The following is a 22,690-nucleotide window of genomic DNA, read 5'->3' as shown; positions in this document are numbered from 1 at the left end:
CATTTCTTAACTTCTAAGAATGCTTTTTCAGCCTCCGCGGTCCACTTGAAATATGCTTTTTTAAGGCAATTTCTAAGTGTTGACACGAATGGATGAGACTTGGCCGCGTGGTTTGATAAGAATCGGTTCAACGCCAGAAGTCTCCCATTAAGTGTTTGGACCTCCTTGAGGGAAGAGGGTGAAGGCATGCGGGCTATAGCCTGGACCTTATCTGGGTTGGCTTTAAAGCCCGCGCCTGTTACTATGATTCCAAGGAATTTACCCTCTTCCATGCCAAATGAACACTTAGTCGGATTCAACTTCATATTGATGCTTCGTAGTGTTTCAAAGGTCTCTTCAATGTCTCTTAACATCTGATCTTCTTCAATGCTTTTGATTACCAAATCATCCATATAAACTTCGAGATTCCGACTTATTTGACTTTTGAAAGCCTGATCCATCAGTCGTTGATATGTGGCCCCCGCGTTCTTTGATCCGAAAGGCATCATTCTGTAACAGAATGTTCCTTGGTCAGTTTGGAATGTTGTCTTGTCCTCGTCGCCAGCTGCCATATGAATCTGGTGATACCCTTTGTAGGGATCGATGAAGCACTTGAATTTAAATGGGGCCACATCATCTACTTTTAGGTCGATCTCCGGAAACGGGTAACAGTCTTTTGGACATGCCTTGTTCAAATCTTTATAATCTATGCACATCCTCCATGTTCCGTTGCTTTTTGGTACAATCACTGGGTTAGCCACCCATGTTTGGTACTTGATTTCTCGTATGATCCCAGCATGAAGAAGGTCTTGTACTTGCTCATTCATAGCCTTTGTTTGTTCTGGACCCATCTTTCGTTTCTTTTGTACAATTGGGGTGATTAACGGATTCACTCTTAAATTGTGTTCCGAAATGCTCCGCGGGACACCGGTCATGTCCGCGGGTTGCCAAGCAAAAATGTCAATGTTCTTGGTCAATAATTGCTTTAAAAAGGTTCTCACTATCTCCGAGATAGCGGGTCCTATTGTAATTGTCTGGTCTGAAAACTTCTTGTTCAAAACCCATTTTTCGGATTCGGTCCTCTGAGCCTGTCTTGGAACCTTGCTTGGTCTTGAACTTTCGGTTGTAAAACAATGTCGGTTTACATGAATTATTGCCACACCAGTGCGGGTTGGAACTCCTACTGCATCGTGGGCTGTGGACGGATGGGCATTGAAGTCTCCAATTGCCTCTCGTCCCATAATAATATCATGCTTGGAGGTTGTTGGTAAGACCAAAAATTCAACTTCTTCTGTTCTTGAACGTACTCCGTCACTTAATGTGACCGGGAAAGTGATAACACCGCGTGGGTGCATTATTTCTCCCCCGAAACCGGAAACAAGAGCATGAATTGGTTGTAGTCTTTCTTTGTCTTCTTCATCCAGTTGTTTGAAACACTGTTCGTACATAATATCGGACGTACTGCCTGTGTCAAAGAACACATATTGTGATCAGTAGTGGCCAAATTCGGCAGTAATTATCAGCGGGTTCTTGTTACACGGGCCCCCTTTGATCCGAGGAAAGATAACGGGCTCGTTTTTCCACTCTTTGTCCGAATATTCCATCTGTTTTCCCTTACCCGAATGTCCCCCTTGAATCATGTGGACATTCAGATCTTTGATTTGCCTTTTGGCCGGGCCCTGGCTATCCTTTGCGGGAGGTTTGCCAGTCCCTCCTCGTACGCCTTTGACCAAATGTTCGAGTTTACCATTTTTAACAGCTGCTTCAATTTCATTTCTGAGAGCCACACACTCATTCGTGTTATGTCCAACATCATTATAATATGAGCAATGTTTTTGGTATCAATGAATGACTTCCGCGGTATTGGTTGAGGTTTCCGGAAAGTCAGATTCTAAATAGTGAAAATTTCTGAGGGAGTCTTTGATAACTGAGTCCAACTATTGGTGGAGCGAGCTGAAAAATTACGTTTACCCTTGTTGTCGATCAAAGATCTTGCATCAAAAGGTTTAGATGTTTCCGCACTTGGCTGAAGTCTTGACCATATTGGTCCCTTAGCTTGCCTGTTCGGTCTCGGAGTTTGAACTAGACCCTTGGGGATTGCTTTTGACTGCCGGAACTTAGAGTTTTTTCTGTTCTTGCGTACAGCTTCGATGCCTTCATGATTTCATCCCATGACTCGGGCATTCCATCTCTTCCCGTTAGAGTACGGATCAAGTCATCACTGTGGACGTTCTTACAAAATGCTCCGCGCAGCATATCTTCGCTTACTCTTCCGATGTTAAGCCTCTCGTTAGTAAAACAAGTAATGAAATCCTCAATAGACTCATTATTTCGCCTTGTAACATCTAGTATTTCCGAAGGGTCACGGGTATGTTTCTTTTGTTGACTAAAATGCTGAGAGAATTTTGCTACAAAGTCTTTCCAACTTGTAATCTTTCCGCATGGTAATTTCTCAAACCATTCTCGTGCCGCTCCGGTGAATGTTAGTGCGAACATGTGACACCAATATGGAAGAGTCCAACCACTGACCCCTCCGACTGCTTCGAACCTTAACAGATGGTCACTGGGATCAGTCATTCCATTATATGTTCCAACGGATTTTGGAATCTTTGCATTAATCGGGAATGGAGCTGTCGCGATACTAGAAATGAATTTTGATTTTTCTGCGAAAGACTCTGGGCGATATAGTTTGGAAAAATCGTATTCAGCATTGCTATGATATTCCGCATGGCGGACAACTGGATGTGGATAACTAGCCCCTCCGTATGAAAGGAGACGACTATCCCTACTATAAAAACTACCATCCGGTCGATAAGATGAGTCGTACCCGTCCAGTTCATCCTCATAGGATGGTACCCGCATATCTATGCGGGGACGAGGACGCAACCTTCGGGTTTCGCTCCGGTGGCAAACTGTACTGGATGTGGCTTCCCCTTATGGGAGGAGAAATAGATCTTCTGGGAGGCTCATCATACGTCAGGGTACGACCATGAAAACGCTCATTTCGGACCCGACGTTTATACTCTGCTTTCAAACTTTCTTGTTGAATACGAAGCCACTCGTCCGGAGACAAGGCTTCTTCAGTCCTGAGGTTATGACGGTGAGCTCTTCTTTGATTAGAGTCACCGGAATCTTCTTCCAAACCTAACTCCGACTGAGTTCGATGGACTTCTCTTAGAACACGCTCTAGATTCCTTATATTAGAACCTCCTGGGGTTGTGACGTACCCCAAGTCAGTAGTTGGTGTAACAACATTTCCGGTGTCTACCGGGGTGACACCCTCTTGTTGAGCAAACAACCCCCGAGCCGTTGAACCATCCAAGGAAAAGATTCCTGGATTGACGGTGTTGGTTCTTGCAACAGGGGTCGAAATTCGAGCAAACACAGATGTTGCTCCTTCACGTGTTTCAAGGTTGAGATCACGTGGAGGTTATGCTTGATTCTCCGTCGGCCCTTTAGGTAACTGACTCATATCGTAAAGAGAACGGAAAAAAAATTTTAGTTGTTCTAACAAAAGCACGGATGGAGCCAATGAAGAAACACGGATCTACTCCCTACTAATGGATCCTAGATCCGATGAATCCACAGGATAGGATACGGTTACGACCAATACGATATGAATACAATCTCCAAAGTACAATGACGTGAACCCTGCAAAATAGAACACCGTGAGCTCGTTACGGGAAGGACAAGAGGGGGGGTCTTCCCGTAACCACCCTCCGGCGTGAGAATAAGTACCGTTCTGACGAAGAGATAAAGTACTTAAGTAAATTGAGAGAGTACAGTGATGGTGAATCAATACCTCATGATGATTGGGAGAGTATTTATAGCCGGAGGGTGCCAGGAAGTGATTGGGCCAGCTGTCCCTTTAGAAGATACCTCATAACCGTCTGGACGCGTGTCCTTATATGATAGGTTTAACTTATACGCTGCATGTGCATGTATAACAACCTGGACACCTGTCGCTTTATTATTGGTTGATGGGGTAACATTGGCCATGTGCACGGTTATAACGGTCTTGTCACGTGTCACTAGCTAATTGGCTGAAGGGTCACGTATTGCCCAAGAAAGTATCTTGGCAAGTCTTCTAGAAGGTAATTGGTTATTGACAGCTGTCCTGAAGCATTACCGTGTAGTTATTTACGCGGAAGGATATTCCTTCATGCGGATGACTTTTGAGGGTGTTGTGGAGCTTCCACACCTCTTGTGGTGATGTTTCTTCCGCCCATGATTATGCGGATGATTTGAATACCCCGCAGGTACTTTATGAGGAACTTCTAATTAACCCGCGGGTATCACTTAAGGGAATTTGGGTCTTTTTGGTACCCTACCTCTATATTCATGAAGATATAAGAGTCCTTTTGCAACACCTTTGATGATATTGTATCACTTTTCCCAAGTAAGAAGTGTATGTTCAGTCGGATCTACAAACATCACCATGAAGTAGTGGTATTAGTATATATGTTAGATTGCTCATAGTCTCTTAAATTCTTTCTCTAGGAATTTGATGATGTTATTTATGATTTTCAAATAGGACTTCTTAATGGAACGTAAGAATCTATATTGGTTTTTTCCTTCTTTCTTTTTTTTCTAAATTACAATATACAAACACGAAACTTTGTAATGTATGGCTTTTATTGGCTATTAACAAGCGGAATTTAAAAACAAAAGAATAACAAACAAACAAATGCCAGGAACTTACCAAATAAAAGTTTATCAACTACCATTTGGTAAGTACTCATATATGAGAAGTCGCTCACTTCTCTCTATACTAAAACCAAGCAGCCTAACCAAATTACGATGTTGAAGCTTTGCAACTAGCAAAACCTCATTCTTGAATTCTAGATCACCTTGTCCAGAATCCTTTGCTAACCTCTTTACCGCTACTTCATGACCGTCTGCAAGCTTACCCTGCATATCATACGATAAATGATATGAAGAATTTTTTAACTTTTGGCATGTAAATAGCAAAATAAACTTGTCTACCTTGTAAACAGTCCCAAATCCTCCTACTCCAAGCTTATTTTCTTCGGAAAAATTATTTGTTGCATCTTTGATTGTTCTAAAATTGTATTGTAAACATTCAACAGCCCCAATATCAATAGTTTCAGCTATTATATATAGACAAAGAGAATATGTCATTAAAAAAAACACAAGAAAGTGGTTTATGTCATCAAATTTGGAGCATAGTGACCTTACATTGAATCCTCGGAGATGGAGTGTGCTTAGTCTTCTTCCTCAATCTCATGAAGATACACACCAAAGAAATTATTACAGGAAGGATGATTGCCACAACAACAGCAGCTATTATTATCATATTTCGTGTAGTGTTTTTCTTTATTCCTGAAAAACAAGAAATTCACTATAATGAGAAGTCTGTTGGTAAAAACAGCAACAATGGAGGACCTTGGTTCGAAATGTTAATTTTCATATAAGTACAACAAAATTTCTTGAAATCTTAGTTCGTGTAGTGTTTTTCTTTAAGGAACAAAAGAGAACGTGTTGAAAAAAGAGTTTGTCAAGAAATTAGGTCCTGGCAATCTATTTTGTTGTATAGTGTTATGATCAAATACGAATAGATTTAGCATGTTAAATATACAAATAACCAGAGTAAGTGCTAGTATCTACCATTTTTAAACTAAAGTAATTATTATTATTCTACTTCATTTTTTGTAGTATAATTACTTTAATTTAAATTCATAGAGATAATAATTACTCTACTTATTTGTAGAGTATAAGAAGTTAATTTCATTTGTACCAAAATCCGACCATTTGCCTTTTTACATACTAGACCCTCGTTTTTTTTTATTCTCGGGGACGGCCCTAGATATGTGTGTGGAGGTTTGACTGTGCAGCTGCTAATGATGAGTTTTAGAGTTTACTCATACATAAAGTTTCAATCCAACAAAAAAAAAATTACTTTTTCATGGTTGCATTAACACAAATTTTTGGGTCTTGTAATTCTGTTTTTGAATAAAAATGGCGGTCAGTTAGGCTTGTCAACGAACTGAACGTTCGGTGAACTGTTCATGAACCGATCGGAGGGAAGTTCTTTTATTTATTAAACGAACGAACACGAACACAAAATTTGTGTTCGTTTAATTAAACGAACGAACATGAACACATGTTCCATTTGTTCATTTATGTTCATGAACGTTAGTTTATGTTCGTTTATTTATGTTTGTTTATTTATGTTCGTATATGTATTAATATAAAATAATTAATTATTTTCTGAATGAGTCATCTAATTAAAAGTTTTATATTTTTTTAATTTGTGTTCGTGTAGTGTTTTTCTTTATTCCTAGAAAACAAGAAGTTCACTAGTGAGAAGTCTGTTGGTAAAAATAGCAACAATGGAGGACCTTTGTTCGAAATATTAATTTTCATATAAAAACAACAAAATTTCTTGAAATCATAGTTCATGTAGTGTTTCTCTTGAGGTCACGAATGAGAACGTGTTGAAAAAACGGGCTTGTCAGCAAGTTAGGCTAGCAATCTATTTTGTCGTATAGTTTTAGGATCAAATACAAATAAACTTAGCGTGCTAGCTAAACATACAAATAACTAGAGTAACTTTAATATTTACCATTTTTAAACTAGAGTAATTATTATTATTCTGCTTCATTTTTTGTAGTGTAGTTAATGTAGTTCAAAATTGTAGAATAATAACAAGGTTTGTCTCTGCAACTGCTAATGATGAGTTTTAGAGTTCACTCATACATAAAGTTTCAATCCAACAAAATAGATATATTTTTCATAATTGCATTAACACAAATTTTCGGGTCTTGTAATTCTGTGTTTGAATAAAAATGGTGGTCACTCTAATTTTAATTCATACCTGGTGATGAAGAACGTACTGGTGGTCCGGGAGTGGCAAGAGTACTACGATCGAAAAAGGGACGTATCTCGAACCTAAAATTACACGTAGGTAGAAGTGTAGAACAATTTTCCCACCGATCTTCCCATTATCATTAAACGATATGCGCCCAACTTCATCCGCCACACATTCACGACACTGCTGCCCTGTTAAGCGGTTAAGTATGGAGAACACTGCACAAGACCATAAATCGTAGTGGAATTCGGCCCAGCTATTGACCCAGAGGCGAAGTTTTGTAGCGGACCTCCAGCCCCCGCCGCACCTATAAGCTCTTCCAAAAATGGTCGTATAGCGCCATTGAAGCCATCAATATCCGTTGTAAACCGTGGATTAAACTGATAGAAATAATTTTTTGGTTGTGGGTATACCATTAAAGTACGGTTGGAGTATTGCAACAAACAATAATCGTAGAGTCCTAGCGCTTCTTTATGATTCGGGCATACTTTTCGTAATTTAGCAATGGAGTCATTCAGGCAACTTCTACACACATCTAGATTGGCGTCGCCTCGACAAAGTGCGATAGAGTAGACGGTATTGTTGCCTTCTCCCACGGAAAAGTTAAAGAAACCTAAGCCCGAGTTGGTTGTGGGTAGGGCAGAGAGGGTCTCGTCCAGGTTCCGTTGGTAAACACCGTTGACGGTGTAGTTTTCAGCATTTTGGCAAGTATAGTTATCGTAATTGGGTTGCGCTAGGATGACGGCCGTATTGGTTAAATAGATGTAAATCAAAGGGAACCAGAGGAGCCGTTTTCCTAGGAATAATATGGACATGGTTTGTTGTGGATGTGGTCGGGGAGTTAGAAGAGTTTATTAATAGTGCTTAAAAACACTCAAAACTGTTGACCAAGTCAGGAGAATATTGTCATGCAGCCGATCTGAAGTTTACTCTTTCTTATAATACTTATAAGAAGTGTTATTGATATTCTTTTAGGTGTTCCTAATGCATTTGACTTTTATATAATTGGTAATGTTACAATCAAAATCAAAATGCATTATAAAAAGGTAGTGGTAGCCAGCGGGAGAAAATGTCAAATAGAAAATTTAGAACTGGAACATACGAACTAACTAGGGAATAGTTGAATTTTAATATTAGAAGTTGAGAATATAATAAGCTAGATTACTTATATTTATTATCAATTTAGTTATCGACTTATTGGTGTGTAAGTACATAAAGTGTTTAACGATTATATGCGTGTACAAGTGCGATCAAGAGGTCACCTCTCTCGACTTGTACAAAAATGATTGTTTGACGCAGTCAAAAACAACAATTATTGGAGCGGTTCCTTTGATAACTCTATTGTTTTCGCTTTTACTAGATAAGTTTTGCATGTGGCCTTGTACAATTGTTCAAAAGTTCAGTTCGTGAAAAATCTCGTTGAGATTGATATGTAGCAGATCATGAGAGTTCTAACAAGATTCTCAAGCGATAATTAGGGTAGGATCACGAAGATGGACCCATGAAGAAGTGATAGTGTTAGCAAAGACTTGGGTCTATGTCTCCGAAGACTTTGACCTCGTGGAACAACGGACGTCGGGTTTTGGCCACAGGTTTGTAACTATTTTGTTTCATATGGAGGATCAAATGATCGTACAAAGCACCAACTGTGTTTTGAGTTCAAAATGGCAAAATATGGTCAGACAAATGAGCGCGCTCGATAACGACCCATTTGAAATCATAACGAATAGTATGTTTATGTATTTTGTTTATTGAATAAATGTTTCATGTATTTATATATTTTTAAATTTATAATCTTTGTGTTTTTACCTATTTTTTGTTTATTGAATGGAATATTAATCTATTTTTATATGTTTAGTTTTAATTTAAAAAAAAACAAATAAGAAGAAAATGATTGAATAATGATTGGTATATTGTTATGAGAAGAGTTATAATTGAACCCATTTTTTTTTTGCAAAATATTGAAATGCCAGCCATACGTCACATGGCTTGAAATGTCTAAAGGTAGGACATTATGACCATTGACCACGGATGGTCTTAGCATAATGGACGTGGAAGTTGGAACATGGAGACGCCCGTCTTAGCCCGTAAAAATTTCTGGTACGATGGAACTGATATATTTTTACAAGAAACTTTCATAAAAACAAATCAACAATGTACTAGCTTTCAAAACAACTATCTAGGAAATATATATGATGTTGTAACATCATTAACTGAAAATTGAGATGATCTTTGCCTTGCTTCTGATATGTTAGTTCGTATATTATAAAAACCAGGTTCTGAAGGTGCGGGTAGCGTGACGGACAAGCTATTAAGCATTAGAACTACCATTGCCATGGTTGGTCTATCAATAATATTTTCCTGAACGCATAAGAGCCCAATATGAATACTTCTAATGATGTCACGCGATGAACATGATCTAGTCCTTAATGTCGGATCTATCATATTTGCCCCCACCCCGTTTCTCCAACTTTCCCATGCCTGGGAGGAAATACAAAACTTTTGTTCAAGATGCATACATTTGAGTGAAAACTGAATTTTCAAAGGTATAGTTTCTAACAAATCAAACAAACATTTCATACACACACATACATGTATATCATAATTTAGAGTTACTAGAAGTAGTTAGGAACTTAGGATACTTACAAAGCCCAGAAGAAATTCTGTGTTGTCTTCATTCCGAAAAGACTGATTCTTTTGACCTGTTATCATCTCTAATACCAACACTCCAAAGCTATAGACGTCTGACTTTACTGAGAATTGACCATGCTTAACATATTCCGGTGCCATGTAACCACTATATAGAGTCATAAAATGAATGAGTTTTATCACTTCTGTAAATGTCTTTCCTAACATGAAATTAACTAACCGAATTTCAAGCCTACCACAAACCTTGTACTTGAAAAATTAGGCATATATGGTATCTTTTTTAGAAGCCATTTGTAAGTAAAAGTACAAGCGTGGAACGCGTTATCTTTAATTTGGTATCTTATATGTCATGCATTTCAATCAAAAAGAATAATATCTAGACTTTTTCTCAAATATGTTCTTTTAATTATAAACGCACCTAAGTAACTGCAAGTTTACTAATGATCGTGTCACAAAAGAGTGGGTAAATTTCGTTCATTAAGTAGAACTAAATAAATTATAGTAATATTGTAATGATGAATAATATTTAAAGAAAGGGAGCTTACTAGGTTCCAACGATTCGTCGTGTGTTGCCTTGTGTTTCCTCGGGTTTAAACAACTTCGCCATGCCGAAATCTGCAATTTTAGCATTCATGTTTTCATCTAATAACACATTACTAGCTTTCAAGTCACAGTGAATTATCCTTAGACGGGAGTCTTCATGAAGGTATAAGAGTCCTTTCGCAACGCCTTTGATGATGTTGTGTCGCTTTTCCCAAGAAAGAAATGTACGTTCAGTCAGATCTATAAATCCCACCAGGAAGCGTATTAGTATGTTAGATTGCTCATACAATCATACTCTTAGAAACTTACCAAATATAAATTTATCAAGACTAGCATTTGGTAGGTACTCATATATGAGAAGTCGCTCACTTCCCTCTATACTAAAACCAAGCAACCTAACCAAGTTACGATGTTGAAGCTTTGCAACTAGTAAAACCTCATTCTTGAATTCTAGATCCCCTTGTCCCGAATCCTTTGCTAACCTCTTTACCGCTACTTCACGACCGTCGACAAGCTTACCCTACATATCATACAATAGATGATATGAAGAATTTTAACTTTTGGCTTGTATCTAGCAAGATACACTTGTCTACCTTGTAAACAACTCCAAATCCTCCTACTCCAAGCTTATTTTCTTCAGAAATATCATTTGTTGCAGCTTTGATTGTTCTAAAGTTGTATTGCAATGATTCAACAGTCCCGATATCAATAGTTTCAGCTAGTATAGAGAAAGAGAAGATATCATAAAAATTAGCACAATAAGGTGGTTTATGCCATGAAATTTGGAGTATGGTGACCATATATTTTGTTAATCATAAAACAAGTGATTGATCTATTGAGGCATCTGAACCTTACATTGAACCCTTGGAGGTGGAGTGTGCTTATTCTTCTTTCTCAATCTCATGAAGATGCACACTAAAGAAATTATTACCGAAACGATGATTGCTGCAATAACAGCTGCTATTATCATAGTCCGTGTAGTGTTTTTCTTTATAATTCCTAAAAGACAACAAGTTCACTAGTGAGAAGCTGTCAGTTGGTTAAAATGGCAACAATGGAGGACCTTGGTTTGAACTATTAATTTTCGTACGTATAAAAACAACATTTCAAAATTTCTTGAAATCTTAGAGTTCGGGTAGTGTTTTTCTTCAATTAACGAAAGAGAACGTGTTGAATAGAAAGGGCTTGTCAATAAATTAGGCTGACAATCTAATTTGTCGTATAATGTTAGGATCAGATACAAATAATTTAGCATGCTAAACATGCAAATACAAATAACTATAGTAACTATTCTAAAACTAGAGTAATCGCTAGTTTCTACACTTTTTAAACTAAATTAATTATTATTACTCTACTTCATTTTTTGTAGTGTAGTTGCTCCAGTTCAAAACTGTAGAATAATTACTATAGTTATTTGTGCGTTTAGTATGTTATAGTTTCATTTGTATCGGATTCGAGCCCTTGCCATATATTTGTATCTGATCCGACCCCTTGCCTTTTTCATTACATGTCCCAGTCTCAAGTTTTCTTGAAGTATATATATTATTGGGGACCGCGCTAGATGTGGTGCGTGAGGAGGCTTGTTTCTGTAGCTGCTAATGGTGAGTTTTAGAGTTTACACAATATTTTCGGATCTTAATTGTAACGTGATTTTTGAGTAAAAACGGTGTTCGCTCTAATTTTAGTTCATACCTGGTGGTGAAAGTGGTGAAGGTCCGGGAGTGGCAAGAGTACTATGGTCGTAACACGGATATATCTCGAACCTAAAATTACAAGTAGGCAGAACAAATTTCCCTCCAATTTTCCGATTATCATTAACCCCTATCAGAGTGACTTCATCCTCCACACATTCACGACACTGCTGCTCCGTTAAGTATGGAGCACACTGCACAAGCCCATAAATAGTAGTGGAATTCGGCCCAGCTGTTGACCTGGAGGCAAACTTTAGTAGCGGACCTCCAGCTGCTGCACCACCTATTAGCTCCTTCAATAGCGATCGCCGAGCACGAATGAAGCCATCAATATCCGTTGCATCCTTTGAATTAAACTGCCAGAAATAATCTTTTGGCTGCGGGTATGATAATAAAGGATTATCTGAATATTGCAACAAACAATCGTCGTAGAGTCCTGTTGCTTCCTTTTGATTAGGACAGAGTTTTGGTAACTTAGCAATTGAGTCATTCAGACAGCTTTTACACGCAACTGGACTGACATCGCCTCTACAAAGTGTGATAGAGTGGGCGGTATCCAGTGGCGAAGCTTGGACATATACGTAGAGGGGGACGGACTTAATATGTATTAAAAAATTCATAAACTAGAGGGGGGCGGGCTCAAAATTTCGGTCGGAAACGGGTAATTTTACATAATGTATAAAAATTTTCTGCCGAAAAATGATAAATTTACACTACCGAGCAAAATAAACGGAGGGGCCGGGCTAAATTTTGGCTGTGAACGAGAAAATTTACACTATGTATAAAAATTTTCTGTCGAGAAAGGATAAATTTACACTACCGAGCGAAAAACGGAGGGGGCGGGCTAAAAATTTCGGTCGGAAACGGGGTAAATTTACACTATGTATAAAAACTTTCGACCAAAAAAAGATAAATTTGCACCACCAAGCGAAAAAACGGAGGGGGCCGGGGCCACCCCTGGCCCCAACTAAGCTACGCCACTGGCGGTATCGTTGCCTTCTCCGGTGGAAAAGTTGAAGAAACCTAAGCCTCAGTTGGTGGTGGGGAGGGCGGAGAGGGTGGTGTTGAGATTCCTTTGATAGATACTGTTAACGGTATAGTTTTCGGCATTATTGCAAGTATAGTTTGTTGCGTATAATCTTGATTGGGTCAAAGTCGGGTAAACGGGTACGGGTCGAAACCGAGTTTAGCATTAACGGGTCAATTAGGTTGTTACAAAATTGGTGTAGCTTGACCGAGTATTATGGGAGTGTACGTGTAAAGCAAGTTGCATGTGGAGTAGTGAACCGTATTAGTAGGACTAGGTTGTTTATTTGTTTTCTATTTAAGTACATGTACGTAGTTGTTTTGCATAATGAATTAAGTTGCATTCCAAATATCATTGTTCTTTCTTTTCTAGAGCTCACGTACAAACTCTTGATTTGTTTTGTGTGTGTTATATTTGGGGCCTGAACCAACATAGTTAATGTAATTCGGTTGCGCTAGGATGACGGTATTGGTTAAGTCACGGCCGGCTATAAGGGAGGGCCGGGGGCCGGCTATAAGGGAGGGCCGGGTGGTCGACGGACCCCGGCCCGACACTCCGATAGGCCCGGAATTTTTTTTTAAAATTATATATATATATTTTTATGAAAAACAGTATGTATATATAATGTTTAAACACAATTACTCAACTGCTAGTTTGGTCGAGTGGCAGAGAGACGTGGCTTTCAACCAAAAGGTTATGAGTTCTAATCTCACTTGAGACATTTTAACCTTATTTTTATAAAAAAAATAGTTTTTTACACAACCAAATTAGACCCAAAAAATTAAGGTTTATTTAAAAACTAAATTGTTTAACACAACAAGATACCCTTTTTATTAAGGCCAAAAAAAATTTCGCCTTCAACCCAAAATTTTTTAACCGTTCTTGGAGCCAGGCCTGGGTTAAGTTTATGCAAATCAAAGGGAACAAGAAGAGTAGTTTTCCTGTGAACATGGACATGGTTTGTAGCAAATGAGGTGAGGGGTTATTATAAGAGTTTATTAATAGTGTTTAAAAACACTCAAAACTGTTGACCAAGTCAGGAGAATGTCATACGGCCGGTCTGAAGTTTACTCTTTCTTGTAATACGTAAGAAGTGTTATTGATATTCTTTTAGGTGTTCCTAATGCATTTAATGTTACAATCATAATGTATTATAAAAAAGGTAACTGCTAAAGGCAGTAGTCAACGGAAGAAATAGAAAACTAACCAAGGAATAGTTGAATACCAATATTAGAAGTTGAGAATATAATAAGCTAGATTACTTGTATTTATTAAGTATCAATTTAGTTTATCGACTTATTGGTGTGTAACATAAAATGTTAAATGTTTAATGGTTATATGCGTGTACAAGTGCGATCAAGAGGTACATCCCTCGACCACACCTCTCTCGACTTGAACAAAAATGATTAAGAGAAAAATAATTTTTGTAGTGGTTCCTTTGATATTGTTTTCGCTTTTACTGATAAGTTTTGCATGTGGCCTTGTACAGTTGTTCAAAAGTCCTGTTCGTGAAAAATCTCGTTGAGGGGGTGTTTGGGATTCCTTATTTTAGCTCCTCATAGCTTATAACTTATGAGTTATAAGTTATAAGGTGTTTGAAAAAGTTAGGTTTTGTAAGTGTATAAGGTATAAGTTACAACTTATAACTTATGCCTTAAATAAGTTATAAGGAGGTAAAATAAGGAACTTGATCGAGATTGATATGTAGCAGATCAGGAGAGTTTCTAACCCTTTTATGTACTTGTTTTCAAGGTGATGTACATACTCTATGCTATAAAACGATTAAAAAAGATGAAACGTAAAGATATATGTTTATAAGTCATGTTAATAGGTAATTTATTGAATGATCATGATTGAATTTCAAAAATAACTATCGACTTATTACGTTCGGGAAGGAAAATGCAGTTTTTGTTCTGGTTAGCAGTTGAGTGACTGGGAAGTACTATATATCAATATAAGTTTTTGTTCTCATATGATCAATCAGGAATAGGTTAAGAAAGAAATTTAATGTATATACTTTTGAATTCTTGAATTCAATATTCATACCTGGTGCCGAAGACGGAAATGATGGTGGAGGAGCGACTAGTGTGTCCTTGATATAAAACGGATTAATCTCGAACCTAAAGTTGCAAGTAGCTAGAACTATCTTCCCTCCGACTTTCCCATTGTCATTCAACGAAATGCGACCGACTTCATCCTCCAAACATTCACGACACTGCTGTGGCGTTAAGTACGGAGCACACTGCACAAGCCCATAAATCGTAGTGGAACCCGGCCCAGCAGTGGAACCCGTGGAAAACTTAAGTAGCTGGCCTCCAGCGGCCGCAGCACCTATGAGCTCTTCCATTAACGGTAGCAAAGCACCATTGAACCCATCAATATCCGTTGTAATATTTGGATTAAACTGAAAAAAATAATCTTTGTTTTGTGGGTATACTAATAAAGCATTGTTGGAGTATTGCAACAAACAAAAGTCATATATTCCTATTGCTTCCTTTTTATTAGGGCAGAGTTTTCGCAAGTTAACAATGGAGTCATTTAGACAACTGCTACACGCATCTAGGTCGACGTCGCCTCGACAAAGTGCGATAGAGTGGTGGTGGGGAGGGCGGAGAGGGTGGCGTCTAGATTCCTTTGGTACATATTGTTGAGGGTATAGTTTTCGGTGTTTTCGCAAGGATTGTAGTTAATGAAGTTCGGTTGCGCTAGGATGATGGTATTGATTAAATATACGTAAATCAAAGGGAACCAGAAGAGTAATTTTCCTGCGAATATGGACATGGTCTGTTTTTGATAATATTGTAAGGAGGTTAGAAGAGTTTAATAGCAAAAGGACTTTTAAACATGTATATATTGACCGAGTCAAGAGAAAGTCATGCAGGAAAAAGAATATATATACAGACTGTTCTGATTTATTAAGGTATGCTAATCATGCCAAATTAAGTACTATTTTGGCACAAATGTTTTAAAATGTCAAACCATCCACGACGTTTTTGCAATTGGCATTTTAGTCCCGATGGCGTGAGAGTGATGGTTGTAGCTTGGGATTTCTATGATCTCGGTCATGTTAGATACCTGGCTCAAATGGGTTTCTTCCTTGATGGTGTTCTTGGGTGAGTCAGGTCTGAAGCGTCAAAATCAGTGTGGACTATTAACATCGCGTAACAGAAAGGCTTACTCAAATATCAAGGATAGTTTCAGACGCTGTCAAAAAAACCTATGACGTTTCATTAAGAAAATTGATGTACAGCTAGAATAATAATCAAAGCAACAAAATATTGTCTATCTAAAAGAGGCTCATATTTAACGTGTTGTACAAATAAACCTAACCGTGTACGACTAAGTGGGCTAGCCAAATCGGCTTTTCTAAAAGAGGTACGTAGCGACGAAAAACTGACAAACCCACAGGATATCAACAAACGAGATGACCTTTTCTCCCTTTCTGGCATTGCGTTAATGTGTATATTTTTTATTAACAAGTTGGTTAAGTTTTATATGGGAAAATCAAGATGGTTATACTAATATTAGACAAATGATATTATGAAACGGTATATATAGGGTAGCTTTATATGAAATACCTGCTTAAGAAGCACACCATAGTTTATTGATTTATAATATATATTTTCACATTAACATTTAGAGCAGGTTATATGCAATTCCTTATTTAAGTTTTACCGAGAAGGCGAACATTTCGCCTTTGACCAGCCAAATATGCACGAACCAAACAACACCCTGGAAAATTTTTTAAAAAATAATGTTGAAAGAAACCTAACAGAGGGGAAAAAAGAAAATACAGCAACCATCAATTTGAACATTGGTTACAATTTAACCTTATAAACTGATATGTTTTTTTAAACCGTGTGGAATGGATCATCAGTGGAAATCGGTCCATCTGTAGCAACTCTGATCAACAACAATAATGTTGTCATCTGTGATCGTGAAGAGCAATACCTGCGAGTAGCAGTAACTGTACTATCAATGCTACCTTGGGTGATCTCAGTTGCTGATAGTAGGCCAAACATCAGTTAACTGTTTTTTTTTTCTTTAGAATTTTTAAACAGATGCGAATAAGTGGCAATCGTTTTAACCGCCAGCTGACAAATTTTTTATTAAGATTTCCTATTTGTCAACCATTTTATTCTGAAAGTGAGATTAACATGATTCAATATACATTATACAAAAGAAAGGGTTATAATGGTGAACTGGATGAGGAGATTAATATGAAGCAACTAGCATATTTTGTTTTGAACGACAATGAACGTAAGGTCTCTCTCCCTCCCTCGGCTAAACATCATTCGAAGACTTGCATGGAATTCCTTATCCCTTGCATATTCCAAGGAACATTTCAATTGGGTGAACTTATGATAGAATGAGAAGGCCACTAAAATAAACTGAAGCAATCCTTGACAACTGCTCAGAATAGAATATGGCTGACACCCATCATAATGAAAGATCATTTGAGGTGGATCTCAAACTACATCGTTATTGCTAAAAATACATGTACGGTAAAGTCTCAGCATAGAAAATAAGAGACAGAAGGACTCATGTTCTGTCTTTATCCAACACCTAACTTTACTAACATTGTTATGAAACACCAAATTCTAAAATAACTCAAAAACAGGTTTGTCACAGAAGGCATAAGATAAGATGAGTAGAGTTTATAACTTACACAACAACTTCCTGTTGCAGTTTTATATATCAAGATCAAAACCGCCAAAAAAATTTTTTAACTTTTTTACTTTTTGGATGAACCAAAACCTCCAAAACCCATCATAGCTGCAACATCAGGATCTACTTCAATTTCCTCTTCTAATGCCTTCTCTTTCTGTTAAAAAAAAAACATACACATCAATCAGACTCCATAACAACTTTATAAACAATTAAGCAATAAAAATGTAAAATTATATAAAAATGACCTTTTCCTTTTTCCTTTCTCGCTTTTGACGCTTTCTTTCCTCCTCTTCTTGCTGTTGTTTCAAGATTCGCTCATCAAGATCTAACATAAGCAACAAAGAGAGTTATTTTCAATACGGGTTGAGTCAGGTTAACTTAATCAGAAACACTTTTCATACAGATTTTCAATTTTCTTTTTACGTAATCACAATCAAGTTTACTCTAAGCTTACTGTACCTTGCTCAGTAAACGTTCCAGTCTCTTTTCGTTTCTTGAGGTTGTCAAATCGTTGTTGAACCTGTCTCACATAAATAAGCAAAGAATTTAACAAAGGTTATATACTTGATGAAAACCTGTAATTCAAACACATAATCTTGTGGTTTGATTGGTTCATAAACTTGAAGCTTTTACATGTTGAATCTTGTGGTGATTATGCATCTAACAAGCATCTTTAACCGAGCAAAATTTTGAAAGACTTTTAAATATTTAATGCATGTATGGATCTCTACCTGTTCAAGAGATGCTCGTTCTACTCGCATAGACATCCCCAATGCTCTTTGATCTGTGACAGATGATAGATTAACAATAAATCATAATTATATTTTCAGATAAGTGTAGTTACTTACGCTTCTTTCCATTGATATGATCCAAATAGTTGGCAGAATCTTTCACTACACATTCACAAACAGAGCAGAAGTATCCAGCCTGCATACAAATATACAATCATATTATATCTTTTTTAACATATCTAGTGATTTTCATCATATGGTAGACCTCAAATCATATCATACCATGTGATATAATTGTCTGACTGCACATTTAATTGATTCTAATTGAATTATAGTTATAATATTTTTAAACCGAGTGAGAAACATGAAAATAGTGAAATTGACCCTGCTGTAAGATGATGAAATTACACGTCAAGTTGGTCCTTAATTTAGTGGGTGTTAGATGTTGAGATCATATATTGAATTTGAAGTTTCAAGATGGAATACATGCTATCCAAAGTATTTTCTTAACTAAAAAAAATATTTCAACGGCATGAAGTCAGCTTCTCAAAAAGATGAGACTTTAAGAAAAATATATTCTTGAAGATCAGTACCAATTAGTTTCTTGCAGAGATTTGAAAGATTAAGAATATTTGGGTAAAACCAGTTTTAGATTTTAAAGATCGTGAATGCATTAAAGAGACGGATTTTAAAATGTGCAGGAAGTTTGACACGTATTCAAGGAAATGTAATTTGTTGATGGCTACTGCATTGCATTCATCTTGGATCCAAAACACAAACAGAATTTCTTCAAATTAAGATTATTGTTCGATTAAAAAATCATATAGTAACAAATCACTTAATCAAAATGCATGGAAAGAAGTGTTTCATGGCCATGTTTCAAATGCAAATGTTGAATAAGTTGCTACTCAGCACAATGAAACTGAAATTGTTGCTAAAGCCATTGTAGTAGTTTTGTGGGTAAATCCAAAATAACAACAAAGAGATCTATTTATGTAGGTACGAAAGCTTTGATGATTTAAAATGACTAAACGCGTACACTTTATTCAAAATGTTGTATAAGATGCCAAGATAAGCATAAGTGATAACCATGATAATTGTGACATCTTGACCAGCTTAATTCTTTTAAGCTCGACACTGTTAAGCTCTAACTTGCACTGGTGATCAGTTAGGGTCTAAATAAATAAAATTTAAAAGATAAAGATGGTGTATGTACTTTTAAGACAATTAAAAAAATGTACAAAGTATTAGATTTTAATGAATTAGCCTTTTTAGCATTATTAGGTAGATGAGCTGGTAAGTTTTGCCCTTTTTGACTTTGAACTGGTCGTGTATTGACAACGGAAACAACAGGACAATGGAAGTGTTTTAAGTGTACACTGAGTGAAATTATTAAATTGAAATTTTTTTTGTACATTTGTCTTTAAAGTTTAAACGTTGTATCTTATTAGTAATTTGGAAGAAATTTAATTGTATGGAGTTAGTAGATCATTTGTAAAAGAGATTCACTATATATCACATTTGCACATGTTGGTTCAAAAGTTACTTAGAAACATGATAACAAAGACATACCTGTTGGCTAAGGGGTGCAATTGGAGTGACAACCTATCAAAGACAAGAAGATTGAAGTCAGAACAAAATGGCAATCATATATTTCAACAACATCAAAACAGTATGTTAACAATCAGTTATAAGCAGTGGCGAGAACTTACAGGGTGGATTGCACAAGTATATATTGTTTACAAATGTAAATAGACGTGAACAAATGCACATGTAGAAAGAAAGTAGATACAAGTCACTAAGTAAGATAATACAAGCTTAATTCTGCCAGGAGCGCAAACTAAATCATTAACAGTAGTCTTGTTAAAATTTTGCATCATTCTAAAATCTAAACCATCAACACAAGACAAGGAATTATTTTTACAAAAGAGCATGGTTACAGTACTTAGCAACAAAGTTGATGACTTGATGCCATTTTTGACCTTTTAGCCCTTGGCCTAGTTCCTGGTTAAAAGTCAAAGATCAACTCAGCAGTCAGCACTTACCCGACGAATAAATCTAGATAATATAAATATCCTTTCAAACTCCCTAAATCCTTCATTTTCATAATTCTTAATCAGGATTAATAAATCCCAATGATCTTCAACCTAATAAAAACCAACAACCTTGAAGAACACATTTTGGAGCAGAACACAAAATTGCATAAAAATAACCTATTTACTCCCGGTATGGAACTGTCACGCATATAAAACAAATAAACGCCTCAAAAGAAACACTCCTGACTCATCACACTAAGCAAATCCCAAAGTTGGCAGGATCACATTTACCAATAATATGTTAGCAACAATGACGATAATTTTTCAATTAATTGATTTTAATACTGATCAGTAGGCTGAGTAAAAAGGACTAAAACATTTAATAAAGAAACCAAGACAACCTTTTTATAGCTTCCTAAATGCCACACAATCTCAAAACAACATTTTATGCAACTATTCATACATGCAGCTACAATTGCTACCAAACATGAAAGAAAAGGTAACTAACCTGAGTCTTCCCGAGACGCGAGTCAAGGTCCACTTCATAATCCCTATGCTTCAATGGTTTTCTTTGCACTGGCGGTCCTTTCGCTGCAATTAAACAAAGTTGCATATGGTTAAAACATTTAAATTTGGCACGTTCATTTAGTCGATTGAATGATGAATTTTAAAATGTGTAACTGTGCCAGAAATTGAACTATTAACTCACCTTTAGACTTGGAACGTTCCAACTCCTAATTTGCATTTAAAAAAATAAAACATTAGTCATTTGACAGAACTCAAAATCGAAACCCTAGAAATTGAAAAACAGCAGTAACAGTAATGAGTAAATGCAACTACCTTTTCTTCACGTTCACGAGCGCGTTGTTTATACTCTTCAGGATCAAATTTCTTTCTGAAAGTGTTGTCAACTCCAGCAGTACTCTACATTCAGCAATTGAAACCATTATTATTATTGTTTAACAAATCAGAGCAACATAATAAAACACTGTGAATTCGAAATCTGAATAATATAAAACGGAGAGAAGATGAGCGTACGTTGTTGGGCTGAGCCATAGCTTGGATTGACGATCAGATCAGACTCAATAATTTGCTGGAACTTGAAATTCAGGTGGTTATTCAATTTGGGGATAAAATTAAACCCTAATTTTATTTCTATAAGATGGATGAAAGTTTTACGGGGAATGATTTTAGAAACAAACACCCCAATAGATCGATTCTGAGAATTTGAGTTCGGGTTGAAACGTAACGGGTTTCGTATCGACACGAATTTCAGGTAGGGGCTTCTTTCTGGCCATGCCAAAGCACGACCCGATCATGTCGAGTTTAAACCCGTTCTAATTCAAACCCTGATCCAACGGAAATATTTGCGCGGCCCGAACTCATGCCAAGCCAAACTCGTCTCAATTTGAACTCATTCTGACACGAAGCTTGTCCTGACCTGAACCTATAACCATCCTGAACCCATGCCATGCCGAATCCCCTTCCAATCCAAAACCAGCTCCGAACCGAAACTCGTTGTGACCTGAACCCATGCCAAGCCGAAACTTGTTCCTATCCGAACCCATCCCATCGAAACCCGTGCCAAAACTTAATCCGACTCGAAACCCATTTTAACCCGAAACTCGTCCCGATCCGAAATCCGATTTCCCAAAACTCGTTACGGCCCGAAATTTGGCTCGAGCCGAAACTTGCTCTTACTTGAACCCATTCCAACCCAAATTTGTTCTATATACAAGTCCATTTCGATATGAACTCTCTCGAACCAAACCAAATTAAAGATTCTGTCAGGTCCCCGATTTCAGCTGGATCTCACTCAAATCATGTCATAACTCACACAAATAAATGTGTCGACAAGGGAGTTAATGACGGGTTGCTATATTTAGAAAGTTCACCGTTTGTTAAAGGCGGAATCAATAACAAATATATGGTTGCTTAAACAGTATTCAAAGGTAATCAACACAAACAAGATTTACTCAAAAGATTTCCATTTATATAAATGAATCATACAAAGTGGATAATCGTTTTAGGGTTTCTTGTTAAGAAAGGTTTCAGCAGTCACACATAATATTTTTTTCTTAATAAATGTGATTGTCTTCCTTGTCGTGTGTCCTTCTCCCTAGGTGTGCCCTAAATTATTCTATTTATAGGCCTGACACCTGTGGACAGCTGTCATTCCTTCTAGAAACCCTATCTGATAATACATATTCAAATTACATATTCAGAAATATTCTAAGTGTAAAACAAGTCTTCCGAGTAGGCTTTGCATCAATCTTGTGTTTCCGAGTATGCTCGGCCATCATTCATAACTTGGTAACATAGAAGTGTGCTCGGGATCAGTTTCCGGGTAGACTTTACTTGAAGAGTATTTTACCAAGTAAAATACTCACCGGGTAGACTTCAATCTTCTTGGCTTTATCAGACTTTGCCCGACAAATCCTTACGAGCAACCTTGTTCTTCAATGGTCCTATCAACTCCTTGCCTGGAATAAGTTTATTAGCAAAGTGTGCTCGGAGGCACTTTACCTTGC

General features: G+C 37.0%; 2 protein-coding genes and 1 pseudogene across 2 annotated transcripts; all 3 read right to left on the bottom strand.

The window, feature by feature from the left end:
• Window positions 1-4,695: 4,695 nt before the first annotated feature.
• Window positions 4,696-7,626, bottom strand: LOC143632731 (cysteine-rich receptor-like protein kinase 10). Its single transcript, XM_077101166.1, has 4 exons — window positions 7,101-7,626; window positions 5,179-5,322; window positions 4,966-5,090; window positions 4,696-4,890 (listed from the first exon to the last, which is right to left on the bottom strand). The coding sequence occupies exons 1-4, from the start codon at window positions 7,624-7,626 to the stop codon at window positions 4,696-4,698; spliced, it is 990 nt and encodes a 329-aa protein (XP_076957281.1).
• A 1,360-nt stretch (window positions 7,627-8,986) lies between these two features.
• LOC143633973 (cysteine-rich receptor-like protein kinase 15) lies at window positions 8,987-15,505 on the bottom strand (annotated as a pseudogene).
• Window positions 15,506-17,046: 1,541 nt separating this feature from the next.
• LOC143633983 (uncharacterized) lies at window positions 17,047-21,342 on the bottom strand. Its single transcript, XM_077102186.1, has 10 exons — window positions 21,198-21,342; window positions 21,000-21,083; window positions 20,869-20,893; window positions 20,668-20,750; window positions 19,696-19,728; window positions 18,241-18,319; window positions 18,124-18,176; window positions 17,852-17,912; window positions 17,638-17,717; window positions 17,047-17,546 (listed from the first exon to the last, which is right to left on the bottom strand). The coding sequence occupies exons 1-10, from the start codon at window positions 21,213-21,215 to the stop codon at window positions 17,457-17,459; spliced, it is 606 nt and encodes a 201-aa protein (XP_076958301.1). The 5' UTR covers window positions 21,216-21,342; the 3' UTR covers window positions 17,047-17,456.
• Between the last annotated feature and the right edge of the window lie 1,348 nt (window positions 21,343-22,690).

Source organism: Bidens hawaiensis, unplaced genomic scaffold (genome assembly GCF_021521415.1).
Source record: "Bidens hawaiensis isolate Kalapana, Puna unplaced genomic scaffold, B.hawaiensis_p1.1 tig00000512_1, whole genome shotgun sequence".
NCBI lineage: Eukaryota > Viridiplantae > Streptophyta > Magnoliopsida > Asterales > Asteraceae > Bidens > Bidens hawaiensis.
This window is presented reverse-complemented; position numbering and strand designations above follow the sequence as displayed.

Bases quoted from the DNA above. Each gene is read 5' to 3' on its own strand.
- LOC143632731 (XM_077101166.1), bottom strand. From the start codon at position 7,626: ATGTCCATATTATTCCTAGGAAAACGGCTCCTCTGGTTCCCTTTGATT. The intron at 5,091-5,178 runs GTAAGGTCACTA...TATATATAATAG, and splicing joins TCCATCTCCGAGGATTCAAT to CTGAAACTATTGATATTGGG. The intron at 4,891-4,965 runs GTAGACAAGTTT...TATGATATGCAG, and splicing joins GATTTGGGACTGTTTACAAG to GGTAAGCTTGCAGACGGTCA.
- LOC143633983 (XM_077102186.1), bottom strand. The intron at 19,729-20,667 runs GTTAGTTACCTT...TGTCTTTGATAG, and splicing joins CGCGTCTCGGGAAGACTCAG to GTTGTCACTCCAATTGCACC. The intron at 18,320-19,695 runs GTATGTCTTTGT...ATTTGTATGCAG, and splicing joins TTGCACCCCTTAGCCAACAG to GCTGGATACTTCTGCTCTGT.